The 24,615-nt window shown below is 38.4% G+C and overlaps 2 protein-coding genes across 3 annotated transcripts in view; both read right to left on the reverse strand.

Annotated features, from left to right (window-relative positions):
• Positions 1 to 15,071, reverse strand: part of LOC113039730 (serine/threonine-protein kinase MARK1-like) — a 31,876-nt gene extending 16,805 nt beyond the window's left edge. Inside the window, exons 1-3 of one of the 2 annotated variants that reach the window (XM_026197780.1) lie at positions 14,700 to 15,071; positions 3,496 to 3,699; positions 2,870 to 2,923 (exon numbers count right to left, since the gene is read on the reverse strand). In XM_026197780.1, coding sequence (XP_026053565.1) covers positions 2,870 to 2,923; positions 3,496 to 3,699; positions 14,700 to 14,804 — 363 coding nt within the window. In that variant the 5' untranslated portion in view covers positions 14,805 to 15,071. The remainder of the gene's footprint in view (positions 1 to 2,869; positions 2,924 to 3,495; positions 3,700 to 14,699) is intronic. The other variant, XM_026197778.1, reaches the window with a different exon arrangement.
• Positions 15,072 to 15,828: 757 nt separating this feature from the next.
• Positions 15,829 to 24,615, reverse strand: part of LOC113039734 (inactive tyrosine-protein kinase 7-like) — a 38,736-nt gene continuing 29,949 nt past the window's right edge. Inside the window, exons 14-20 of the mRNA XM_026197784.1 lie at positions 24,215 to 24,415; positions 23,982 to 24,131; positions 23,649 to 23,878; positions 19,142 to 19,222; positions 18,894 to 19,045; positions 18,449 to 18,627; positions 15,829 to 16,715 (exon numbers count right to left, since the gene is read on the reverse strand). Coding sequence (XP_026053569.1) covers positions 16,555 to 16,715; positions 18,449 to 18,627; positions 18,894 to 19,045; positions 19,142 to 19,222; positions 23,649 to 23,878; positions 23,982 to 24,131; positions 24,215 to 24,415 — 1,154 coding nt within the window. The 3' untranslated portion in view covers positions 15,829 to 16,554. The remainder of the gene's footprint in view (positions 16,716 to 18,448; positions 18,628 to 18,893; positions 19,046 to 19,141; positions 19,223 to 23,648; positions 23,879 to 23,981; positions 24,132 to 24,214; positions 24,416 to 24,615) is intronic.

A 24,615-nucleotide genomic window follows, 5' to 3' on the forward strand; every position in this document is an offset into this window, starting at 1 on the left:
GTGATTAACAATGTGATAAAGTAACTGGATGATCCCTGTTGGGGGAGGAGTCAAACCAACCGTATTTGTGTAAATATGGTTGGTGTGTTTGTGTGTGCATGAGTGTGTGTGTGTGTACCTCACCATGAGGTAATTAATCTTGATGTCGAAACATGAGGCAATAGAGATCAGCGGAAGTTTCACTGACAACCTCTGTCCATCTGTTCACGCAATGATAATGGAGGATAAGCCTCATTAGAATATTCAAATGAGATGATAATTGACTGCACGGATTTGGAATTTGGAAGATACTCTTCCAAAACAATGTAAATTAGATTCATTTTCAAATTAATGTGTTTCTGGGAAACAGTCACATGACCTTCGTCATGGTCTACCAGTTGAGCTACACCAATATATAAAATAACAAAAACCATGTGTTTCGAAGCATACTGGACCATGCAATCCCTTCATTAAATGGTGTTAGTGACGCAAAGTTCATTTAACCGAAGTAATTTCACTATTTGTGACCATTAGGACCACGCCTTTAAAAACCTTAAGGAATTTATTTAAGACTTGCTTGGAATTTCAAAACCCTCAACTGCTCTTAATGAACAATGGGAGATGGGAAAACTATTAGTATTTTTTTTTTCTCGCAAATCCATTATGTCAGCGGTTCCCAAAATATTCTCTTAAATCTATGAAATCTCTGCTCGACAAAGCGTTTAATGGGTTCTTTAACAGTAACCCCGGTAATGGAAATGGTATGAAGAAAACGTCACGCCTCCACAAACACCCCACTGGTCAACACTGAAAATAAAAAATGATCCTCCGAATGAGCCAGTCATCGGCTAACATCATGTTATGCCAGCTTTGGGATTTTGAAATCACCAACTGTACTGAAAGGAGAGAAGTTCCGTGAAATGTTCAGTGGACAGTATGAGACAGTCTTGCATGAGCTCTGATGTTGTTCTCATCACAAGAGTCTGCGTCATTTTCTTTAAGGTCATCGCTGCTTATAAAAGCCAAGAATCAGCCACTCTGACATTTTCTGCTCCAAGACAAAGAGGCAAGCCCTTTATTCGCTGCTATTATCATGCAGTTCAGTAGATATTTATGTTGGACAGGGTTGGGTATCGATTGGGTTTTTTACGATACAGGTGCCAAATCGATACTCTTCAAATGGTACTGGTGCCTTAATGGTATCTGAACTGATACTTAAAAGAAAGAGCCAAAAAAACAACAACACTTGGTTAACATTAAAAACCATTTAAAATATTTAAAATAAATAAACATAGCATTCACAAGTTCACCGGATGCTCTCATTTCCCAAGTTGTGCTTCCCTTACTCCGAGGCTTATAAATATATTTCATGATCCGAGTCATTATTTAACTCAAAACAATATTTAATAAAAAACCACACATAATGTATCTCTGAAAATGAGTGCTGTCTGTCACTGTCTTTAATCAGGTCTGTGATTGACTGTATGGTATGCACATGCACTGCAATATGTTTTATATTCAACTTACAATTTTCAATTGAAAATAGCAACATGATCGTTTTATAAAGTATGCGCTCAAATATGTTTCAATAACGTAACTGGGAAACCCATTGCTCCCTCCCTATATTTCTGACAAAGAACTGCCATATTGGCACTGGGTTTTGGCGGGGGTACAATGATGTTTTATGAAGAGTTGTAAAGTTGTAAGAGTTGTAAAGTTGTAAGAGTACAGTAAAGCAAGAATAACATGAGAATACAACTCTTTAACAGTAGCAGTCAGAGCTCATGTCTTCGTCACTCTTTAGCTGCGCCCACACCGCACCTCAAGGAGCTCTGCTGTTTACGGAGATAATCGTAAAGCTGTAGCTTTCATTTATAAATATAATAAAACTAAAGACTGTTTGGAGATATGAAGGATGCAGTACTACTCTATAGGTACTCAAGATTAACATGGGATTGCATGTTATTTCACCTTTAAAAAAGCTAGAAACATGCTATCAATGCCTAAGTGCATATTAAACATGCTAGCAACTTGCTAAAATATTTTACCAACATGCCAACAATGCCTTTAAACATGCTAAACGTGTTAGCAATATGCTAAAATGCCTAGGAAAATGCAATTAAGAACACAAACAAGCTAGCAACATGCTAACAATGCCCAAGTGCATATTAAACATGCTAAAGATGTTAAAAACATTCTAACATTAACTAGGAACATGCTATACCAGCTAACAACTTGCTAAAATATTTTAGCAACATGCTAACAATGACTAGGAGAATGCCGTTAAGAACACAAACATGCTAGCAACGTGTTAGCAAAATGCTAGCAATATACAGAAACATGCTAGACATGCTAACAATGCATGTTGCATGAAGTGTTGCAATTGTACTACTTTTTACTAGCCTTAACTAGATTCTTAGTATAGGAAAACATCCTCTGAGGTTTGCATTAGTTTAGCAGTAACATAACGACCATATTTTTTGTAATCAAACATGTATCTTGAAAAACTTTGGTCAAATGCAGATTGCACATAAAACGCAACCTTAATGAGAGTTTACAGCACAAAAGATTTTGAGGATTGAATAATCGACTGATTTTAGAAGGTTAGTGATATCAAAACAATGTCCATGTTTGTTTAAATTCTTCCATATGTTTATCGTACTAAGATTCACAGGGACTTTTCACCAGTGTTTAAATTATGAATTATTAAATTAAATTGTTGTGTCTACAAAGATACAGAGAACAAGTTTCGAAACCCAGATTTCTAATGTGCTTGTAGGCCTATATATATATATCTTAAAATACAGGCAACATGGTGAATGTCGAAAACTGTGCAAAGAACATGTCACAAACATGTATTGGCTCAACACTCAAGACACTGAGGTCTCACCTTTTGTAGACTTGTGGGGTTGAGCTGAGTTTTATCAATGATCTTCACCGCTACCTGAAAAACAAATACAGTGTTACTGTGAAATGTGTATATTAATAGATTCCTATAAATAGCCTGTACATCTAAATAACTAAAGGCTATGGGGGCATCTGCTTCATCATTCCTCCCGCGTCAGAGCAAAACGGCTCCATTTCTTACATAATCTGGAGTTTCTGTTGGTCCTGCGAGCATGTTCTGATGTACAGGCTGTTAAATAATGCATGCTGTTTCCAGCACTAGGTAACTGTCTTTATTTTAAAACTCAAAAGAATCTCTTTCTAAATGTGTTAGCACTATTACTGTATATATTAGCGTTTTCAAACGATTAATCGCGATTAATCGCATCCGCAAAGTAAAGTTTTTGTTAACATACGTATGTGTGCTGTTTATTTATTTTGTTTACATATATATACACGCATGCATGGAACAATATATTCTAAATATATACTGTATGTGTGTGTATTTATATATGCATAATAAATATACACAATGCACGTAAACAAAAACTTTTTGTGGATTGTGATTAATCGCGATTAATCATTTGAAAGCCCTAGTATATATATAACAATAAATATTTATCTGCTCACCTCTCTTCCTGTTAAAATATGGCGGGCAAGTTTGACTTTAGCAAAGTTCCCTTTGCCGATGGTTTTGAGGAGTCTGTAGTTCCCGACGTGAGGCTGTTCGTCTGTGATGGATGCCACTGAGTTACGGCAGCGCAGGAGACTCTGTCGACTCGCCGATTTCGTGGGCGGTGCTGGTGTGTCGGTGAACCCATCGACAGATGTGTGCTGAGAGATGGAAGAAGAGGGAGTGGATAAGACACATGCCCTTGGTGTGAGAGACCCAGGTTCGAATCCACTGTGTGACACCAATGTGTCCCTGAACAAGACACTTAACCCCTAGTTGCTCCAGAGAAATGTGACCTCTGGCATATATAGCAATTGTAAGTCGTTTTGGATAAAAGCGTCAGATATATATATATATATACATACATATATTATTATTATTATTATTATTAGTAAAATAAAATGCAATAAAAAGTGGACTCACACTCAAATTGCTATACTCCTATAATATCATACTTAATTTTTTTTAACTACAAAAAAAGTGTTTATAATAATAAACTATTACAACAATAATTAAACAAAATAATTAAACTATTACAAAAAAAATCTGACATATGATATTTGAAATTATTTAAACAACATATTTCAATTGTGGAATTTTAATGCCATCATACCAACACTATTGCTGGATTTCAGATTTAGTTGAGAGGTTAATCATAAATCATCTGTAAATATATGCATATATAAATATATTTAGATTTTATTAAATTTGTGTAAAAAAAAAAGCATTACAAAATCAAGTTATAAAACCTCAAAACAATGTGAAAAAACAGGTTGGACCATAACAGGGCAGGCTACATTCAATTTTAAATGGTGAGTGAGCAATACTTTTTTAATTTATTACATTTTTGCCAAACCAAAATGTGTAATACAATAAAAAAAATTAAACATTCAATAAGTATTACTTTTTGTGCTTGTAGTCTCAGAACACATTCTTCTGTACCCATGCACTAATTTTCTATTATTTTTCTATGTAAACAGGCGCTAGACGGATGTGCATGTCCATTGCATTAGCATTTTGTATCGTTTGCACTTCTTGCACATGAGTGGTCCAATCAGAAGACACCGGAGGCATGAAAACAATCCCCTTTAAATAATAACATCACACTATTACAACATTATCATCCATTTAATCATAATGCTAACAAACTCATCAACTTAAAAAAAAAAAAAAAAAAAATTATAATAATAAGAGAATCTTAAGAAATCACAGTAAAACATTTAAATTGTAGGAATCTGTACACATTCAGATGTGACTGGCTGTTATTCTGTCCCTTTTTTTTCAGCATCTCACGCCATTAGCATTTTTTAAAAAATGGTTTAACTTTTAAAAGTTTGTCAAGACCCCTGCATTCCATTTCATTCTGTTTCACTCAGTCTGGCTGTTTCTGAACACACACACACACACACACACACACAATTAGTCCTATGTGAATGAAATGTGTCACAGTAAAAGACTCCCTTAAGGCCTCCACCTTCCTAGTCCTGTTGTTGCTCCAGCACGTTTTGAGCTCAGTCGAGTAATGACTTCAATGTGACGAAAGCACTGGAGCTAGTTAACTTTAGCTAGCCCGCCGTAGAAATCTGGTGGTCAATATACAGAAGCTACGGGATAGAGTGGAAAATGAGCGGCAGATACCCTTCAGCCTGAACCACAGAGAGCACTTACAACAGACTCCATTACCGGAGGAGCAGGGAAGATTCATGTACCTGAGACTGTCTACACTAGGAAATCTGATCTGTCTTGGCCATCATAAAAGCCCTCACTTTCAACGTCTTGAAACAATATGATTGGTTTAAAGCTCCAGAAGAATATGATTGGTTTAAAGCTCCACAAGAATATGATTGGTTTAAAGCTCCACAAGAATATGATTGGTTTAAAGCTCCAGAAGAATATGATTGGTTTAAAGCTACATAGGAATGGAAAAGCCTTGTTGAAAATGACTTCCTGTATTCCAATAAATACTATTTGACTTACTTCTTACTTGCTTATTATGAAAGACGAAACAGAGTGCCACTTACATAAGCTTACATATGACTGGTCTCTGAATTATTTATTAATTCATTTTTTTTTCAGAATGAGAACAACAATAAACTGTTGGTTTTATACATTTTTAATGACTTTTGAAACCCTTCAGCCCACCAACCACTGTACTGACATAACTAAAGAACAAAGCCATGAAGTGTAATGCATGACACATACGGCACAGCAGGTAACTTTGTTCATTTCACAAAGCTAAACACCAGTTCCACAGCTAAATTAAGCTAATAATAGACTAACTAATGTAAGAAAAAACAACTGGTGAAGACAAGTGAACCAAGAACAGTATGTGAGAATGGAGTTAAGTCTCTTTTAAGGCCCAATATGCATTTAATACCATAGGACTTTCAAGGCAAACTGACTGAACTGAAGTAGTGTCTTAAACTCAGTGAATGGAAGAGTCTGTTGTGAATAACTGCTGAGTCACTTGTACAGTAAAGTCCTGAACTGAGGATGACCTGTGCTTTATAACACAATGACACACACATCAAACAATGTCTGTGGCTTTAACACTAGAGAAAGACCTTGTATAGTGCTCTTACTATGACCATGTCTCCTCCACTGTTCCTCACGGCACACAACAACAATAAAGATCTCCTCCATTCACCCGGATCAATACGCCTCACAATGAAGGATAGTTTAAGGGCATGAATGCGTGTTGAGCTTTATCAGCAGGATTCGTGGCGTGATGTTAATTTGAACACATCTCTGTTTACAGTAGTGATGGTCTATGAGTCCAGCATTGTGGAGGGGTCGAAAGCATAAAAGCTTGGAAGTTTGTTCAATTTGACTGAAGTACTGGGTATTTTAGTCCCCAATTACTCTTCTTCTCAAGCCAATTTTTATGTTTAACTGAGAGGATAAAGTCAATTTTCTTTGGTATGACTTCAACATTATTAATGTTGTACTGATGTTTAGGGTTACACATGGTTTCATTAAAATGTTTATGCCCTTTTCTAGAAAAGTTTCAATTTAATTTCAAGTACTATTTTACTACTATGGTATTATTTTTTACTATAAATATGAAAATTTTCACATTTTTTGACTAAGTTTTTAAAAAAAAAAAAATGAATATCACTAAGCTTTCAGGGAATTGCACCACATGACATTGTATAACCTTTCCTTTTCATAAAAAGATCAAATGATCTTTAAGAGACTTATTGATCTTGACACACAATCTTGCGGGTCTTCTGGGTCCTCTCTATGATATCATTTCCTGCTATAAGGTTTTTTTTCCATGCCATTGCTGGGTGTAAAGACAACTTTCTTTTACGGACATTTATTTTCTATCTTAGCAGTCAAATAAAGTCACAGCTCCCCTAAACAAGGACAATTAGCGAATTGTGTTAGTGATGCCTTGCCTTGAATAGACAACTATTTTATACCTCAATGCAAGCAGAATTCAGGATTACACAAAGCTGAAGCACATTTTTACTCAAAGCAGCTATTAGAACACGCATGCAGAGCTCTGAAGAAACACAAGGAATCTGGCAGATAATAACTAGAATATGACAATATTCAGTCAGCTGGTGTCATCCCTGTGATCTTCCCGAGCAAACCTCAAATTTTCAACAAATCTGGCTGGACTCCTGAAACTTGCCACTCAACCCACATTCAGACCGTGTGATTTACCGAACAAGTCCCTCCTGAAGCCTCAAGAAACGAAACTAGGACCCACATTATCTTGCGTTTTGAGCACAATGGCAGAAAGCCCAATCCAGGCCTTGACAATCAGCATTCAGTGTAACTGGTGACTCAGCGAGATATCGGATGATCCCAACACATGATACCCGATGCTGCCCAGGAGCAGATTTTGCACTCGAAGATGGCTACACAGGCAAAACTGAATAACTCAGTAAAATACTGCTTCAAAATTATTAGTGCAGTCATTAGTTTATATATAGGCCTACATATACTGTATATATATATATATATATATATATATATATATATATATATTTATTAAGGGTGGAATGATACATGTATTCGTACTGAACCGTCATGATACGGACATCTTGGTTCAGTGCATGAGGCCTTGCGACCAGGCGGCAAGGAGGTCGACTGGAAGTTGAAGTCGGCCGGGTGCCGCCATCTTTTAGCAGAACTTCGCTTGCGTTAGCATCCCATTGACTCCCATTCATTTTGGCGTCACTTTGACAGCAAATAACTTTATATCTGAGGCGTTTAAAGACTCCGTTTGTCCATTATTTATTTCTAAAGATACACGACAATGTATAAAGGGCTCCATTTCCTTCTATGTTACATTACAGCCCGTAGAAACCTTGTAAAAATAGGCTAACGATTGCGTCATAACCACTCAACTCTCTGTCGCATTACCGTACAGACAGGAGGAGAAGCTCGCAGGCAATTAACTTAATATGGTGTACTGTCGTTACATTTTAAAATACTATACAAAATAATTAATCAGAATACTTACTCCTGCTCACTCACGACAAAGAACTCCCCGCTCAAGCTCGCCGTCTCTGCAAGATTAACGATGGCAGTTTGCACGCACAGCCACTTAGAAGATTTACATCTGTCAGACAGGTTGCTGACGACGTCAAGCTTCGTTTGAGTCTGCGCGTCAGAAACGGAAGTGCTAAAAAACACTAAAACTGGGCTTCATTTGTCTCAATTGAGTTCCAATGGGGTCGCTGTGTCCATTTCTTTTACTGTCTATGCTTGCGACGAATATTCACCCCCAATCCAGAGTGGGGCGCCATCTTCTCTCTCGTGAAGCCAATAATGAAGTGACTAAAACTGCAATTCATCGACTGGCCGCTTGAGGCTGGCTGCAAAAGGGAGTCAATCCCATAGACTCACCATGTTAAAATGCCCAACTTTACAGCAGAAAAAAACTTTTACAGCCTGCTGTAAAATTCTGGTCTATATAACTAATTTTACCCTTCATGACAACTGTGAGGGGGGTGAGTTTTTTTAGAACTCATCCTTTTTAATTATATTAAGACTTTAAGAGTCTCTTAAGAGTTCTGCATAATTAAGGGCATGGTCGCTTGAGTGACAGGTGGATTCCCGCTGCTGTCACCGACGTCACACTAGGTGGGCGTGGCTTCAGCAACCAGCTCCCGCCTTTTTGCCTATTTTTGATTATCCCAGAGTGATGTATGGTGACGCGCTGCCAAGATGGCGACGGCCCGCTCTGCCCACTTTTGGTTTCAAAAACTCTCTTCGGAAACCTATGGGTGACATCACAGATATTACGTCCATGTTTTTATACAGTCTATGGTACCAACTGTGCTCTCAATATAGCAATGCTGGAACTGTGTGTGTGTGTGTGTGTGTGTGTGTGTGTGTGTGCCTTCAACTGTTACCTTACACCAGCAGAATCAACTTTAAACACATATTGTCTTAATAATGCATCACTATAAAGGTCTGCTTTTTTCTGTGTACACTAAACAAAACATTGTGCTTTTGTAAAATAAAGAAAACAAATAGGATGTGGCTTTCTGCCATTTGAGTTTCCTTTCTGTGAACAAATGAAGCGTGTCACACAAACTCAGTGTATATAGGCTATGTTACGTGTCACAGTTTTTTCCCTCTTGTTTATCTGTAAACTAAATCAAATATATTTCAAGAATGTATTAATTGTTTGTATATATGAACAGCAGAATTTATGTATATATAACAATGATACATTTGTACCACTGTCTGTTCAAAATAAATTAAAATAAACCGGGCATAGTGCCCCAACATAAACAGGAATAAAAAAAAGAAGATAATTTTAAAAACACCAGTTTTTTTTTTTTTCCGTTTATGTAATCGTGAATCATAACCAAAACAGCTTTGAAACCCTAACCCCAACCACCAACAAAATAGCTTCTTTTTTTGTTCAACACAAGAAAGTAACTCATTTAGGAGTGAATCATTACATAAGGTTTTATATATGAACTATCATTTTAAAGTTTTTTGATACTCTATGTAAAATTGCTCTTTTTATGAATAGTCCTTTGAATCATTGATGCACACGATTAGCTCAAAATGCGGATACCAACTAAACACAGCTGTGTTGCTCAGATGCAAAACAGTCCTGCTGTGGCTTTATAGATAATATTTTTGTTGGCAAAAACAGACAATATTGTGTTTAAAATATTACACTATAATATTAACTTCTAATTTACTGAAATGTTGTATGAAATCGCATTTGCACTTTTTGGGACAAACAGCACTCATGTGATATTGCTCTTGCTGCTCGTGTGATATCGCTTATTATGATAATCAATATCATCAGCCGTACTTTTCAGAACAATAAGCTTTGCAAAAATCAATGTGTTTCAGAAAGGAGGGGCAGAGAGGAGCAACAACAATGTAAGGTATGTAACATTTCTGCAAATTATGATGACCCGAATGTTAAATAAATATAAACACTGACACAGGTAGCTCCGATTATATTTTATCCAAATATATTGACCTATTATTTGTATTTGTACACAGGTTATCCCACAGCATCATCAGTCAGTAAGTTCAGTAAGATTCTAGCACCACATCTCACACCACAAGCACTTCATTAAGACACTACATCAATAAAATAAGTTAAAACGTAGTTAAGTTAAAAAGAACTGCATTCAGTTCCATTCTGCTGCAGTGCGTCTCAAAAACACACACTGTTAAAGGGCCCTTAGAAGGCATCCAGGCAGCTCACTTGGTTTTGGAACACAGCTCACATCAGATCAGAAGCCACAGATAAATATTGAACCCTGAAGAGAACACAGATGAGATGAAACAGCTGCAGTTTTCCAGACTTTCATGACACAGCAGCATCAGCATTCCTTCTTTAGCATGACAATGAACACACTGCCTGGACAAAAACATTCCGGGAAGGTACGATCAACCGTAAAAACATCCCCCCGCGCACACACAAGCACACACTTGTCTCTTTAAAAGCCCTCCCTTCTCTTGCAGCCTTTCTTCCACTTGTTACACAACTGTTGTAAAATGAAAGCCTTCCAATGTGCATCTGCAAAAACTCTGTAAAACACCCCGACTCACGTTTGTTTTCATCACATGGTGATGGCTCTGTTCGATCCCTGCATTTCTTTCACTTTCATACTCCATTGTTGAAACATACTATGAGCAAGTACACAAAATGGAAAAAATAAAACATTTTAAAGTTCTAGCAGGCTCGATTTCATGCATCACTGATTTCTGAAATGTCACAGTAACATTTACACACTTGCAACCATGTATTGCATTCTCACGGTGGCCACAAGGGGACCTATAGCATAAAAAGTGTGTTAACCATAACCACATAAAACTGAAAATAATCAATAATTGAAATAATCTACAATGAACCTGATACTGATTAATTGCATCTATTTGTTTCCACCTCCACCAGTCTTATTATGTTACAGCAGTGAATAACGCAACTAAAGCATTCGCGAGCATTCGCATTCAGAGTGAAAAAGCCTTTTGACGTGTTTACCCCTGGTACTAAGATGCGTTTTTATAAAACCGATCACAAGTTGACATGTTAATGAGGTCTAGTTTTTAGTGGTCGACCGATATGTGTTCTTTGAGATTCGATGCCGATATCCAATATAAAGCTGATATAATTTTTTTATATTATTCATATTTAAGAAATGTATAATCATTTGACAATTTATTAAAAAATTAATGTGTAAAAGAAACATGCTTTAACTTTAGATGACAGTATTTTTCAAAATTAAATAAATATTTAATAAAAATAGAATGAAGAAGAAGTTAACACTGTAACCAACAGGGCACTCAGTATTCTGGGAAGTTTGTGTGCACTGGGAACCATATTTTTCAATATTTTTGACTAAAGCCATTCTAACATTCATTTTAAATACAAAAATTTATACATAAAAATTTATATAAATTACATACATTTTGCAAAGTGACAATGACATGAATGAGACAGTGGGCAAATGCACAAAGCGCAGCATAATTTGAAATCAGGAGTTTAAAGCATTCACTTTACACGGACCGACCATCACACAGTGAGCACGCGATCATGCTGGATAAAAAATGAACACTTCACAAGAACTCACTGCTGGATTCGACTAAGTTTGCAAGGTTTGTGAAATTAAATGTTCATTAGCCATTCAAAGATTTGTTTAAAATCATTAAATGCGTATTTGCTTAATGCTGACGGCAAACGACAAAGTATTATAATGTTTGTCTTTCTATTACCAATGGGCTTAATATAAAAGCAATCGTTATAATACTCTCTGTATACATTCATTCCTTTGTTTAACCGTTCTATCTGATTATTAGACAGACTTCAATCTGTATTAGACAGAACTATTAATGACAAACAAGAGAGAGTGTGAGCACTATGTGTCAAAATAAAAGGCCCGCTTCGAACACATTGGCCAAAGAGAAAAACGTATCGGCCAATACCGATATTTGAAAAATACCAAGTATCGGCCGATATATCGGCATTAACGATATATTGGTCAATCAGTAGTCTTTTTTTTTTTTTTTGACTACTTCTGACTGCTTCCAGAGGTAGTAATGTATTCGCTATCTAGACAATTTGGCTTGAAGAGGAAAAATGTATCAAGCACAATGTTTTCCTGCCATCTCTTATTCTTATGCTACCTTCACATGCTATCGGAATTAATAATACTGGTTAATTACCATAATTAATACTCCTTGCAGCCCTGTTCTCCAATTACTGGGGCCACTTGGACTTCACGTTCACGTTCTTTAGTTCACACACAGACTGTCAGTAAGACAGCTGTGCAGGAGGGGGTAAGAGCGCCTTACATTTTGACAGCTGCATTGATTAAAACAGAGGGTAGTGCACTGATATCCAAAACCCTTTGACCTCTGCCAGGACACACTGCAGCAAACAGTGCTTTACAACACTCCTTCCTCTTATCCACATATCAACCCGTGCGACTTCAAGCCCAATGACAACAGACAAGAGAGAATGCAACCGAGCAATAAAACCCAATCAATATCTAATGACTATTTCCAACTCTTCTTCTTTAGGTTTATAGAACTCATATCATGAGGGAGCCTGCAACACTCATAATGCAGTTAAAGAAATAATTCACAGAGAAATTACAATTCTGTCATCATTTACCCAACCTTGTGTCGTTCCAAACCTGTATGACTTTTCTTCTTCTGTGAAAGTCATATAGACTATACAAGACTATACACTACAAGACGTTACAGAGCAAGCAGTGTAAAGCATGTTTAGTGGCCATGCAAAAGACATACAATTTAAATATTCAAAACTGAGCAGGGAAAAATGTGTAAAAGTGAAAGTGTAGGAATCCTTCACTGAAAACCATGATCAGCAGTTACACACAAACTCTTTTAATTTAATTGTGTTAGCAGTGCTGACCTGCTGAGATGTACAGAGCCAATGACTGCAATCTCTAGATGTTTCCTCCACTGATGCAGTATAAATGACTTACATTAATGACCCACGCCACACACCCCGACCACCTCCGAACATTTAATTAATCACGGCTTGTAATTACATGATGGAGTCAACAGCCCCTCTGTGACCATCATCAGAAGTCATAAAGACTCTCCCACAAGTTTACATAACCCATAACCTGAGATGACATTAAACCCACAGGAGCATCACACTCAGGCTTTCTTCAGAGACATTCCCAATGAGCTGCCAATCATTAATTCCTCTGGGAATCAAGATTTTGTTTGTGTGTGAATCTTGCTAATGACGGAAAAAACTCAAATCCGAAAAACCACACTGCATTTCCTCATACCTTCAAATCACATTTATTTCATGATAGACTGATATTTCTGGAAGGCAAATGAATTGTCCAACAACATTTTAAAATCTGAAAGATTAAAGGTTCAGACGAATTTGGAAAATTTTCAGTCAATTATAACTTACATTTTGGCAACAACAAAAAAACACTGGGAACACTGAACATTTTTGGTGATTATTTTGTCCTTTTGAAGCATGGCAGAGCGTAAACTACGATTGTTAAAAAAGTCTCCTGTTGTGTTTCTCAGAGAAAAAAAAAAGATAAACCACAGATTATATTGTACCTAGTAGCCCCGCCCACAGTTAAATCTGATTGGTCCAAATTCAGGCTAAAATCCAAATCGCTACAAACCCCGTGAGGATGCCTTGCGAAGGCTGGAACGATATGACGGAGAGTAAAATATCATTTCTGGGTAAAGTATATTGTTATTTCTCCTTGTGTCAATCCAAATATCTGCCAACAGCTTTGTCAGTGGATAAATACCATGTAAAATAACTGCATTTCATTCTAGCATTTGGTTTTCTACATCCAATCAATGTGCTGTTATTCATTTGTTTTGAGAATATCAGTTGCAGGTCACTGAAATCCCCATTTAATAAACTCTTTTATACTTGTGGCCCTTGGAGCACAAATCCAGTCTTAAGTAGCACAAGTATATTTGTAGAAATAGCCGGAAATACACTGTATTCAGAGTCAAAATTATCCATTTAAATGCCAAAATTAATGAGGATATTAAGAAACAATCATGTTCCATTAAATGTAAATACTGTAAATATATCAAAACGTAATTTTGATTAGTAATATGCATTGCTTAGGACTTCATTTGGAACTTTTCTTTTTTGAATTTTTCTTATTTTTTTTTGCACCCTCAGAAATATTGCCCTTTCCTAACAAACCACACATCTATGGAAAGCTTATTTATTCAGCTCAATAAAAAAAACTGTGATACTGTGGTCCAGGGTCACATATTAATATCAATGTATGTAAACAGTAAGAGAATTGGTGCCGGGACGCTGAGGATGAGTTTGAGTGGGGTCTGACGATGGGACATCAGTCTGATATGATGATGATGATGATGATGATGGTGATGGTGGTGATCAGTGTGTTGCATTGATTAACACAGGACAGGGAGGCATCACATGCACATGAAGGGTCCTGAACGAACTATACATGTACACAAACGAATATAACTCTAATATTGTCTTCACATCAACACTGGACACTATTATCAAACCTCAGAAGACAAACCGAGTACATGCTCGACCAATCCGGCTCGTTTAACCATTAAAAGCGTGCGTCCGCGTCAACGGAACCACAGGAACGCAAACGAGAACAAACGCGTGACAAACGTGAGCGTTAATGCGTCGCGATGCGGTGCATCATTGACTTACATTCTCGGCGTCGCGCTCGTTAACGGTGGGCAATGGCGTTCTGGTCGACATCTTGTGTTTACAGGCCGCTCGCTCCGGCGAAGATAGCGCGGAAGACACGGACATCCGACGCCCGTCACACCGGCATGTCTCCTGGCCTTCGACCTGCGATGCGATGCGATGCGGCTATCCTACAACATGCACATATCCAGGAGCGGCCCGCGTCAGCCGCGAGCGAGAGAGAGAGACGCAGCGACGCGACGCAGCGGATGCGCGGACAGAGCGAGCCAGTGTGTGTGTGTGTGTGTGTGTGTGTGTGCTCCTGCATTGATCCACCCTGATAGAAACACACACAGAGGCAGAAAGGGGGAGGACGATGATAGAATAATCAATCTATTAGTTTATATGCATTTAAATACCAGTGCACTTGATTTAAATAAAAATAATAGTTGTATTATAATAATTGCATATCTTTGCGAATGCTTTGTCATGACAATCTCCCTCAATGCTTCATTTCGACACTGTGCCTTGTTTGGGGAAAGTGCACTGCTCTTGAAAATGTCTCCTAAAATAAGAAGCTCACTATAATATACCCCTCTACATCTGAGCTACATCTCCACCTGATGGAGTTAAAACTGAACTGCGCTTCTAACACCAGCTTAGTTAAAGACACAGGACTTTATTTTGATAAAACACATTCAAATTGAAGCCTTAGCGTCTATACCTAAATTTTTAATTTCAATTTTATATTGTAAATCTAATCAATAGGGTATGAGGTGTCTCAATGGTTCCTGTTAACCCTCCTCCACACCACCAGAGGGAGACATCACCTGAGATCTAGAAGTTTTATACTTTTATTGCTCTTTTGTCTATATTCTCCAGTTTGTGTATCAGTGTAGTATAAGTTGTGTTCAGCTATGTTTAGTACAGTCTTCCTGTGAAATGATATGGTAGTGCTTGAAGTTGAAGAACAAGTCTTTACGATTGCAACTGCTGTCGCAAAGCATGGTGAGAATTCATCAGAGAAGAAGAATAAAACTAAGAGTGAATGATGGAGACCTGTGTCCAAACACAGATCTGCCTTGAAGAGCCTGTTTCACAAAGATCTGAGAGGTGTTTTCACATTTACAAAACATGAAATCAGACGAGCTTTGTTAAAAAGAGAAATTTTATTGCAACAGCAGAGTATGTGACCGAAGCATTTGTTCACTATTTTCAAGAATACCTCAGAATTTTTATAGAAACCGATATGTAACGTGGGGGTAGCAAGTACAAGATAAAACACTGAACTTTTTACTAAGCAATAAAACACTATAAATGTGTATGTATATATATATATAAAAAAAGAACATTCAAGGCTTTCCGAGTTGTAACATACAGCATACTAAAATCAAGACATCCTTCATTTTACATACAGGCACTTGAAATTTGAACTCAATGATTCTCGACAGGCTGTTTCTAGGAGTACTTCTGAATGATAGAAAAAGGTCAAAAACATAATAAAAACGTCATATAAACAGTACCTTTCTGTACACTGAACAAACAGGACCTTTTAAATAAATTAAGAGGCTCCTGAGACAATCCTTCTACAATATAAAATTGGTCAGTGCATGGTTTGGTATTACAAACGCACTATATTTTACTACATTTCATCGTTTTGAGTGGGCAAGCTCAAACTGAGAAGGGACAGGGCAGCTTTTGGTACAAACCCCATTAAAACCAAATGTTTGAGGAACGTTATAATTGAACATATGGAGGAAATGGCGGAGAATGTTTCAAATTCCCAGTCCTTTGGTTTTCTTGAGGGACGATGCTTGAATCTGAATGTTTAGGATGGAGGGTTTTGGACCACGGTTTGCGGGACGCTCCGGTTCTCTCACACTTTACTTTCAGAGGGCAGGTCGCTGAGGGCGGCGCAGAGGTCGCTGAAAGACAGTCTGTCTTTGGGGCTGGCGGCCCAGCAGCGCACCATCAGCTTGAAGACCCGAGAGGGACACCCCTGAGGAGGAGACAACTTCAGCTTCCCTTCCTGCAGAGCTGTAGAGACACAAACAGAGTTAGAGTTAGAATAAATCACAACCGTCTGTCAATAGGGGTTTAACGGGTTTAACGGATTCATACAGAAAACACAGCACTGTTTTAACCACTGCATGAGTGGAACTTCACTGGAATCTTCCAGTTCTATATATTGTTACTTTTTTATAAGAAACAAAGTCTCATCTTTCAAATTATGACATTTTTTTTCTCCAGTAAATGCCGTTTTGGTGTTTTTCGATGTGTTGCGACAGTTTAGCAGCTTTACTACAAGTTTTAACTTGAAATAAACATGAATGAACATCTCATGCCTCATGTAAGCACTCAATCAGTGCTTCAGTCGTGGGAAAGATGGCAATAGTCAAGTCACCTTTATTTATAGAGTGCTTTTAACAATGCAGATTGAGCGACTTTACAGAATTAAATAAGAAAATAGTGTCAATAATGAAAAAATGACAATAGTAAACACTCAATTTTCAGTTAAAAGCAATACAAAGCTTTTGAAACAAATGTTCGAAGCGTGTTAGTTCGCTAGAGAAATGAGATCTAGAGAAGAGCCTTTTACGAAATATTAGACCACATACTCATTATATTTTACCTATTAGTGATGTTATTTACTTTGTTTAAATAAATCTATTATGAAACAAGTTATGCCAGCCATGTAAATCAATATATTTAAAAGAAAGTTTGACATCTTTGCATACGATTTTTTTATGGTTTGTGTTGATTATTATATTTAAGAATAAATAGTAATTAAATTTAAGCAGTGACCATTTTCATTTAGCGCAAATAGCTATAGATTCTATTTACACTATGTAAAAAACAGGATTTTCTGCTATTTCTACTAATTGCAAACAGTGGCAATTATTTCCACCTCAGTATTGTAGGACATTATAAAACAGTATGCAGTAATCACGTTTTGAGTTTAAATGATCATTTTAATTCAATATATTGAATGGATGCAACCTTATTGGTACAATAAATCCCTCCCTATTATTACTTTCCACTTTTTGACTACCGTATTTTTTCGGACTATAAGTCGCACCTGAGTATAAGTCGCATCTGTCCAAAAATACGTCATGATGAGGAAAAAAACATAAGTCGCACTGGACTATAAGTCGCATTCATTTAGAACCAAAAACCAAGAGAAAACATTACCGTCTGCAGTCGCAAGAGGGCGCTCTATGTTTTCAGTGTAGATTACAGGAGCAATGAGCACCTTAGAGTGCCCTCTGGCGGCTGGAGACGGTAATGTTTTCTCTTAGTTCATTTCTCTCGGTTCATGTCAAATTAATTTTGATAAATAAGTCACACCTGACTAAGTCGCAGGACCAGCCAAACTATGAGAAAAAGTGCGACTTATAGTCCGGAAAATACGGTATTTCCTTGAATAAATGCCTTTCCGATGTGATATGAGATTTGAAAAGTTCGGCAAAAGGAGGATTCGAACTCGGGTTGATCATGTTAAAAAAACCTTATAGTAATATAAAAGGTTTCCCTTTAGACCATAATAAGCTTGGGTAGATTCTTATGACAACATTTTAACAAAAAAATAGTCCTGCAATGTTAGTAATCCAGTAATCCACTGTTTATTGGTCAGGGTTTTTTCCCTGCTGTACCAAAACAATACCGAACTGTGACGTCAAAACCGAGGTGCGTACTGAACCATCATGTTTGTGTACCGTTACACCCCTATATGTCAATACATAACCCATTTGACTTTATGTGAGACGCACCTTCTAGAACTTTGTCTTCTGTGAGCTCGGCGTAAGGCAGCTCCCCAAAACTGAAGACCTCCCACATGAGCACTCCAAACGACCACACGTCCGTCTTGGTGGAGAAATCGTCCTCAAAGACGGCTTCAGACGGGAGCCAACGCAGAGGAATCCAGGACTGGCGATAATGATAGTATTCGCTACACAAACAAGGAAAATAAACAGTGACGCTTTCGTCAATACAAGGGGGAAGTATGGTGCGCGATAATAAGAGAAGGACATTCATAAGCCTGTGAACAATCAATACAGGAAGATTTGCATAGGAAAAGATGACTTCAGAGAACGTTATTTTCATTCTTCGTTTTATAGATCAAAGGCTTTGGCTCTAAACGTGGATTAGGACATGCTAGTGAATTTAATTGCTTTAATGTAAAACAAATGTTGTAGAATGTGTGTTTGGCTGTACCTGTTGTAGACGTCTTTGCTGAGGCCCAGAGCAGACACTTTGATCTGCCGTTTGGAGGAGATCAGGCAGTTGCGTGCAGCCAGGTCTTTGTGGACGAAGCGCTGGTTGGACAGGTGCTCCATGCCTCGAGCCACCTGCAGACACACCGACACCTGCGGCAGACGGCACAGAGTGAGTGCACTTTGTCCTGACGCATCTTTATGTACATATACTGTATATCAGAGAGACTGAAGACCGTTATTAATTACCTTCTGCTTGGTGTTGAGCGGCTGGACTTTGACTTTCTCGTCTTTGCTCTTGGACACTCTCAGGTATTGCTTCAGATCACCCTGAAAATAACACACAGCAAAATGAGACAAGAGCAAGAGTGAAGAAACACATCTCAGGACGCAATATTACAATGAGCACTTCAAAACACAACTAGAATAAAGCCATACGTCACAGGAGATAGATAGATAGATAGATAGATAGATAGATAGATAGATAGATAGATAGATAGATAGATAGATAGATAGATAGATAGATAGATAGATAGATAGATAGATAGATAGATAGACCGATAGATAGATAGATAGATAGATAGATAGATAGATAGATAGATAGATAGATAAACAAATAGATATAGACAGAAGATAGACAGGCCGGTAAACAAACAGACAGGCAGACAGAAGATAAAAAGACAAACAGAAAAACTGATATACAGACAGATAAATGGACAGACAGACAGAAGATAGTCAGTCAGACGATAGACAGACAAACAAATAGAAGATAGATATACATGAGATACAGAGACAGAGAGACAGAAGATAGACAGATAGACAGACAGACAGACAGAATGATAGATAGACAGAAAGACAGACAGACAGAAGATAGACAGACAGACAGAAAGACGAACAGAAGAGATACAGAAAGATAGATAGATAGATAGATAGATAGATAGATAGATAGATAGATAGATAGATAGATAGACAGACAGAAGACAGACAGACAGATAGACAGATAGACAGACAGACAGACAGAAGAGATACAGAAAGACAATATACAGACGGAAAGACAGAAGACAGATAGACAGACAGAAGAGATACAGACAGACAATAGACAGACAGAAGATAGATGGTCAAACAGAACATAGACAGACAGAAGAAAGGCAGCCAGAAGAGATACAGACAGACAATAGACAGCAGACAAACAGAAGACAGGCAGACAGACAGAAGAGATACAGACAGAGAGACAGAAGATAGATAGACGAGATACAGACAGACAGAAGATAGATAGACAGAAGATAGACAGACAGAAGACAGATAGACAGATAGAAGAGATACAGACAGACAGATAGACAGACGATAGATGGTCAAACAGAACATAGACAGACAGAAGAAAGGCAGCCAGAAGAGATACAGACAGACAATAGACAGCAGACAAACAGAAGATAGATGGTCAGACAGACAGATAAACAGAAGAGATACAGACAGACAATAGACAGACAGACAGACAGAAGACAGGCAGACAGACAGAAGAGATACAGACAGACAGACAGAAGATAGATAGACAGACAGACAGACAGACAGAAGAGATACAGAAAGACAATATACAGACAGACAGACAGACAGACAGAAGATAGACAGACAGACAGACAGAAGATATACAGAAAGACAATATACAGACAGACAGACAGACAGACAGAAGATAGATGGTCAAACAGAACATAGACAGACAGAAGAAAGGCAGCCAGAAGAGATACAGACAGACAATAGACAGCAGACAAACAGAAGATAGATGGTCAGACAGACAGATAAACAGAAGAGATACAGACAGACAATAGACAGACAGACAGACAGAAGACAGGCAGACAGACAGAAGAGATACAGACAGAGAGACAGAAGATAGATAGACGAGATACAGACAGACAGAAGATAGATAGACAGAAGATAGACAGACAGAAGACAGATAGACAGATAGAAGAGATACAGACAGAGAGACAGAAGATAGATAGACGAGATACAGACAGACAGAAGATAGATAGACAGAAGATAGACAGACAGAAGACAGATAGACAGATAGAAGAGATACAGACAGACAGATAGACAGACGATAGATGGTCAAACAGAACATAGACAGACAGAAGAAAGGCAGCCAGAAGAGATACAGACGATAGACAGCAGACAAACAGAAGATAGATGGTCAGACAGACAGATAAACAGAAGAGATACAGACAGACAATAGACAGACAGACAGACAGAAGACAGGCAGACAGACAGAAGAGATACAGACAGAGAGACAGAAGATAGATAGACGAGATACAGACAGACAGAAGATAGATAGACAGAAGATAGACAGACAGAAGACAGATAGACAGATAGAAGAGATACAGACAGACAGATAGACAGACGATAGATGGTCAAACAGAACATAGACAGACAGAAGAAAGGCAGCCAGAAGAGATACAGACAGACAATAGACAGCAGACAAACAGAAGATAGATGGTCAGACAGACAGATAAACAGAAGAGATACAGACAGACAATAGACAGACAGACAGACAGAAGACAGGCAGACAGACAGAAGAGATACAGACAGACAGACAGAAGATAGATAGACAGACAGACAGACAGACAGAAGAGATACAGAAAGACAATATACAGACGGAAAGACAGAAGACAGATAGACAGACCGATAGATAAACAGAAGATAGATAGATAGATAGATAGATAGATAGATAGACAGTCAGACAAACAAATAGATATAGACAGAAGATAGACAGGCCGGTAAACAAACAGACAGGCAGACAGAAGATAAAAAGACAAACAGAAAAACTGATATACAGACAGATAAATAGACAGACAGACAGAAGATAGTCAGTCAGACGATAGACAGACAAACAAATAGAAGATAGATATACATGAGATACAGAGACAGAGAGACAGAAGATAGACAGACAGACAGACAGAATGATAGATAGATAGACAGAAAGACAGACAGACAGAAGATAGACAGATAGACAGAAGACAGGCAGACAGACAGAAGAGATACAGACAGACAGAAAGACGAACAGAAGAGATACTGAAAGATAGATAGATATATAGACAGACAGAAGACAGACAGACAGAAGACAGATAGACAGATAGACAGACAGAAGATAGATGGTCAAACAGAACATAGACAGACAGAAGAAAGGCAGCCAGAAGAGATACAGACGATAGACAGCAGACAAACAGAAGATAGATGGTCAGACAGACAGATAAACAGAAGAGATACAGACAGACAATAGACAGACAGACAGACAGAAGACAGGCAGACAGAAGATAGACAGACAGAAGACAAATAGACAGATAGAAGAGATACAGACAGACAATAGACAGCAGACAAACAGAAGATAGATGGTCAGACAGACAGATAAACAGAAGAGATACAGACAGACAATAGACAGCAGACAAACAGAAGATAGATGGCCAGACAGACAGATAAACAGAAGAGATACAGACAGACAATAGACAGACAGACAGACAGAAGACAGGCAGACAGACAGAAGAGATACAGACAGAGAGACAGAAGATAGATAGACGAGATACAGACAGACAGAAGATAGATAGACAGACAGAAGAGATACAGACAGACAGACAGAAGATAGATAGACAGACAGACAGACAGAAGAGATACAGAAAGACAATATACAGACGGAAAGACAGAAGACAGATAGACAGACAGAAGAGATACAGACAGACAATAGACAGACAGACAGACAGAAGATAGATAGACAGACAGACAGACGGAAGAGATACAGAAAGACAATATACAGACGGAAAGACAGAAGACAGGCAGACAGACAGAAGAGATACAGACAGACAATAGACAGACAGACAGACAGACAGACAGACAGAAGATAGATGGTCAAACAGAACATAGACAGACAGAAGAAAGGCAGCCAGAAGAGATACAGACGATAGACAGCAGACAAACAGAAGATAGATGGTCAGACAGACAGATAAACAGAAGAGATACAGACAAACAATAGACAGACAGAAGACAGACAGACAGAAGACAGGCAGACAGACAGAAGAGATACAGACAGAGAGACAGAAGATAGATAGACGAGATACAGACAGACAGAAGATAGATAGATAGACAGAAGATAGACAGACAGAAGACAGATAGACAGATAGAAGAGATACAGACAGACAATAGACAGACAGACAGATAGACAGAAGAGATACAGGCAGACAATAGACAGACAGACAGACAGAAGACAGATGGTCAAACAGAAGACAGACAGACAGAAGAAAGGCAGCCAGAAGAGATACAGACAGACGATAGACAGCAGACAAACAGAAGATAGATGGTCACAGACAGACAGATAAACAGAAGAGATACAGAAGATAGACAGATAGACAGACAGAAGATAGACAGACAGAACAAAGGCAAGCAGAAGATAGACAGACAGAAGATAGATAGATAGACAGAAGATAGATAGACAGACAGAAGAGATACAGACAGACGAGATACAGAAAGACAATAGACAGACAGACAGAGAGACCGAAGAGATACAGGCAGACAATAGACAGACAGACAGAAGATAGATGGTCAAACAGAAGATAGACAGACAGACAGACAGAAGAGATACAGACAGACAACAGACAGACAAACAGAAGAGATACAGACAGACGATAGACAGCAGACAAACAGAAGATAGATGGTCAGACAGACATACAAACAGAGGACAGGCAGACAAGACAGGAGAGATACAGAGAGCTGATGTTACCATATCAGTGTACTCCATAATCATGTAGTGCGGCTCCACTTCTCTACAGATGCCCAGCAGACGAGCGACGTTAGCATGACTGAGCTTAGCAAACATGTCACACTCGCGACGGAAATCCAACTGCATCTGCTCATCGCGTGCCTGCAGACTCTTCACCAGCACCACCGTCTCCTCCTCATCCTCACCGCCCTTCGCTTTGGCCAGCAGCACTTCACCAAACTCTCCTTTACCTACATGAGGAGAAACAGAGTAGATACATTCGTTTCTCATTCGAGAGATGTTATTGTATGCTATATGTGAACTAGTCAGTCGATCTCTGTTTAATTGCTGTACCCAGTGTGGTGATGGTGTGCAGGTTGTTTCGGGGGAAGTGGAGCTTGTCGTGACTGCTGTGGCGTTTGTTGATCCCGCTGGCAGCCATGTTGGTGAGCGCCACCTCCTCCTGAATCTCTGCTGTGGTGTGGCCGTTCTGTTGGACGTCTCCTATGGGTCGATCAGAGAACTGGATCAGAGAACTGGGTCTGTTTTTACACAACCGAATGCTAGCAAAAGACAACAGCACACACCGTTGAGACATTCCACCTCTCCCTCGTCTCCGTCCTCCCCCTTCTGGAGTCTCTTGGCATTGCGCCTCTGCTTGCAGTAAAACATGAGGCCCAGCACGATGATGATGTAGGCCACGGCCGCCCCCACCGACAGACCTATAGTCTGGATCATTTTGTAAGGGGCCTTTTCATCATCAGCTAACGAGTGCTGAACTGGTTTCTCTGTGGACAACCACACACAGAGAATGCATACGTTAAACACCAGGTTTTATTATAAAGAGCAGTTTCATTCCAGCATTCCTTTTGATCCCAAAATAGGCTCCTTATAGGAATCAAGTGACAAGCTGGGATGAAGATTCAATTAGGATCTAACAGTCCTGAATTCGCACCAATTTGATGTTCCTCTCTTTCTCTGAAGTCAA

This window comes from Carassius auratus, chromosome 22 (genome assembly GCF_003368295.1).
Source record: "Carassius auratus strain Wakin chromosome 22, ASM336829v1, whole genome shotgun sequence".
Taxonomy (NCBI): Eukaryota; Metazoa; Chordata; class Actinopteri; order Cypriniformes; family Cyprinidae; genus Carassius; species Carassius auratus.